Source organism: Clinocottus analis, unplaced genomic scaffold (assembly GCF_023055335.1).
Source record: "Clinocottus analis isolate CAN_PGR_092001 unplaced genomic scaffold, fCliAna1.0.p SCAF_10, whole genome shotgun sequence".
NCBI lineage: Eukaryota > Metazoa > Chordata > Actinopteri > Perciformes > Cottidae > Clinocottus > Clinocottus analis.
Genome location: NW_027175821.1, coordinates 7,122,103 through 7,126,120, shown reverse-complemented (window position 1 = coordinate 7,126,120; position 4,018 = coordinate 7,122,103). Strand labels below are relative to the sequence as shown.

The window sequence follows — 4,018 nt, the reverse complement described above, 5'->3', positions numbered from 1 at the left end:
CAAGGCACTCCTTCCCCAAATTGATTTGTTTTCTTTTATTGCAATAGAAATAAGACATTTTTTAATGTAATATAAAATATAGAAACTCTCTTTTTGTGAGAACTGTAAGGATAATATTGTGGGGAAATTGACAAAGTGCCTTTTAGATACACTATTTAAATTGAATCACAACAGTTGTTGATGCTATTTTTGCTCATTTTCACTCTTGACATCCATGATACGGTGACCATTATGCTGCTGTTCCTATTTACCGAACTGTTAATGAAAATTTGATTTATTTGTGTTGTTACTAGTTTGCATCGAGATGTGTCTATTAGATTCTTTGGCTTTCTGTGGTGTGATGAACAAGCAACGCCTCTCATTGTGATGACTTACTCAAATTCAACTTCTCTAAAGCGGCGAGAGCCCCGTAGGGTGTCCTCGAAATCTTTTTGCTGCTCGGAGTTGAGATTAGAGGCTCTGCTTGCACATGACAAGAAGTTGGGGAGTGTAATAAACTCACTATTTAACCCTCTGAGATACAGTCGAAGCCTCAGATCATAGGTTAGGGTTTCTAGATAGCTTTATGATATTTCCATGCTCATAGGGTTAAACTGCAAATAGTAAAACTCTAATGAACAAATTTTTTATGAATATGTTTGGTAGGTAAGCAGCAGCAAAATGGTTTGACCTTTAGTGCTTTTTTTTTTAAAACTTTAATGGAACTTTCATTCATCTATTATGAATTTGACTGTACTGTATGACAATGTTGCCAAGAGAGTTATACGTACATGTCGCCAAGATGATGAATTAAAAAATAAAAGATAGGGATTTTCAGAGCTGTCGACCTATGCGATACTGACCAGCTTCCTTACATGGTCAAGAGCAGAAGCCATTTTCCAGACATGTAGTGTAGGGAAGGGAAAGCTCGACATTCACCAGCAGACAGAGCATTAAGAGTTGGCTTCTTTCTCCTGTGTGGAGAATGGTTTCACTATGGCAGTCTGTGTGACAACCATAGGAAAATCAGTTCAGTCAAAAAATTCTAGCCTTAACGCCTCATTACATCTTTAAATTTTTGGTTGCTTGCAGCTGTTAGTGTCCATAATCTGCCATTCAAGTAAGATAGAGTATGATGATGTACTAGTGCAGTTTAAATCAAGGCTTAGTTTGAAGGATGCAGGCTGTGTATTGTTCCACTGCCCTTGCAAAACTCTTAACTACGTTATTCACTTTCCCCCAGGACAAGACAAGTGCTCTCAGCCTAAGCAATGTGGCTGGTGTCTTCTATATTCTGGTCGGAGGGCTGGGGCTGGCCATGATGGTGGCTCTGATAGAGTTCTGTTATAAATCACGGCAAGAAACCAAACGGCTGAAATTGGCCAAGAATGCCCAGAATTTTAAGCCGGCTCCCCCGACCAACACCCAGAACTTTGCCACATACAGAGAAGGCTACAACGTGTACGGAACCGAGAGCGTTAAGATCTAGAGGTACGTGGCCTGTGCTCACTGTCCGCGCTGTCCCCGGGTACGGTGGCGGATGAATCATTTAGCTTCCTGTCATAACCAGTGAGACATTCATTTGTATGTGTTTCTGTGGGGCTGCTGCTTGTGAAATTGTTTATGGTTGTCATGTTGGGCACAACAGAGCACACATGCCCACTCAAATACAAAACCCTGAGATATTATTTCTGCCTTGTAACATATAACTGCATGGGTGGTGCCTCAGGCTACATGAATGTTTCAACTAAATTACAGATACACAGTGCAGTTTCTGAGAACTGTTCAGTTATTTAGCATTTTGTGCATTAACCATGCCAATGTGTTTTATTCTGCGACTGCATTTGGATCTTGTAAATGTAATTTCTTCCAAATGACAAAAAAAAAACATTCTCTCTTACCTCTAATGATATCGTATGCAGATGTTATTTCTTCTATCTCAATACAATAGAAGTAAATTGAATTAAATTTGCTCACGGCAAGTTTTTTGTGGCCACCTTGGGGCAGCGAGCAAGTTGTAAACAGAGCATTTACAAATCATTACTTTATAAAGTATATGGCGAGGCCGTTTGCAGTAAGTTTTGCATTGATTCATTGACATTAGCATTAGCATAACCCGAGGGCAACTCCTCAGGGAAATATGTGGCTCTTAATTAAGCTGCTAAATGCACAACGATATGTTTACCTGCTAGTTGCTCATTTTAAAATTCCTTAAATTTTAAAAATAACTACCTCTTGAATCTGAAAAAACCTTCAGGAGGGCAGTGAGAGTGAATCAAAAGAGTAAAGCTGCGAGACAGAAAACCAAAACAGGAGCTAAAAGAGCCTGAAACATTTAGCTCCATAGAGCTGAGGGGAGCTGGATGATATGTCTCTGTGAGTTTGGCACTATGGCTTTTACTTAGAGGAACCCATTTTTAAAACATGTTTATTAGAAAGTGCAGCTTTGAAAAGTTCAGCAGTTTCCTTTTTAGAAACAATCCTATTCCTCTGTATAATCCACAGAGCGCACTGTGAATTGCTTTCATAAGGACTATTTCTTCTGTAGAAACTTATTAGGTAGTTCCACTGAAAGCTCACTAGAGGTAAGTGGGAATGAAAACAATATCTCTATACAGCAGTTCTACAGCACTGAACTAAGTAAAAGGGACCCTGATGAATACAACGTTAAATGAATTGTTAGTTTTGTATTTGATTGGATTTTTGGCATATGTGTTCTCTTGCTTCTTGTTAAACACGGAGAGTGATTTGTCTGTTTACAGAAGCACAGCTGTACACCAGAGCAACACAATTCAAAGGCCCCGAAAACATATTGAGATTAGCTACATGAGAGACTTTTGTGTTTGTGTCTTTTTGTCTGTGCTCTTCTCAAGTGGGCAAAAAAAAAAAAGGCCACATACGTCAAATTTGATAACAGTTGATGGGATGTTTGCTTATGTTGCTGGTGCTGTCGATTAAAACTGATCAAACCACCAACACAGTTCTGATGAAGCGGATGAGCTGAGCGGTTCAGTGTTAAACTCAGTGAAAAACATTGGATTTCAAATCATGTTGTTTTTCTACTCGCCAATCAATCTTTACCTCAACTCTTCTCATGTTTGCTTCTGTATGTCAACATAGGTTACGGAAGCATTTCCATTGTCCCTTACGACTGTGACTGAACATCTATAGGAAAGGACAGGATCGCGAGGATTGAGCTCCAAGCCGAATCCTCTCGGGCGGACACGGCACGATAATCTGCAATGACGACACGACTGGACTGGTCACGGGAAGAGCCGCTGCGGCTCCCTCCTCTCAGTGCCTTATGGAACTCTGAGTCCAATCAATGCAACTCATTCACAATGATATTGCTTTTTGCTTGAAACTCATACAAAACAGAAGAATGGTGCAGTGATTGAAATATATATATATATATATATATATATATATATATATATATATATATATATATATATATATATATATAAATATAAATATATACACACATAAAATACATTTGACATGTTACAATGAATGAGAGAACTAAAGCCATCATTTGCAACCCTAAGCACACTTTGAAGTGCCAGAAAGACGACGAATCTTATACGACAAGTGTCTAATTGGTTTCTTGTAATCAATATGATCAGATTACTCTTCATCCTTCTGCTGCCAGATTTTCACTGGTTATATGTGTTCAAATAATTTTATTAGATCTATTCAGTGCACTGTAAGACACTGGTTAGAAGACTATAGCTTTTATACTGCTGTGAGTCACTTATAGTGACCGTGTACTTCTTTTAAAAGACAGATTGATCTTATTGGAGCGAGATGCCATTCAGCCCAAAACAATTACAAGTGTGTTGTTTGTACTCTAAACTCTGGTGCTGCTGCCACTGTCTTCTGAACGTTTAATGGGACTCATGGAGATGAGAAAATGATCTGGTTTGGCTTTTACGCACGACAGAACCAGGTCATAGTTCACACTTCCAATACTGCCAAGAGTGGGTTTTGTATGACAAAGGGCGTGTAAAGCAAAGTATTCATGCTTGAGTAAAAAAAA

General features: G+C 38.8%; 1 protein-coding gene across 4 annotated transcripts in view; it reads left to right on the top strand.

The window, feature by feature from the left end:
* The window catches only part of LOC137790579 (glutamate receptor 3), a 74,559-nt gene extending 71,183 nt beyond the window's left edge, over positions 1–3,376 (top strand). For 3 of the 4 annotated variants that reach the window (XM_068584968.1, XM_068584960.1, XM_068584994.1), the window contains 2 exons: positions 1,223–1,470; positions 3,100–3,376. In XM_068584968.1, the coding sequence (XP_068441069.1) occupies positions 1,223–1,468 (246 nt within the window). In that variant the 3' untranslated portion in view covers positions 1,469–1,470; positions 3,100–3,376. The remainder of the gene's footprint in view (positions 1–1,222; positions 1,471–3,099) is intronic. The other variant, XM_068584976.1, reaches the window with a different exon arrangement.
* The last annotated feature ends 642 nt before the right edge of the window (positions 3,377–4,018 follow it).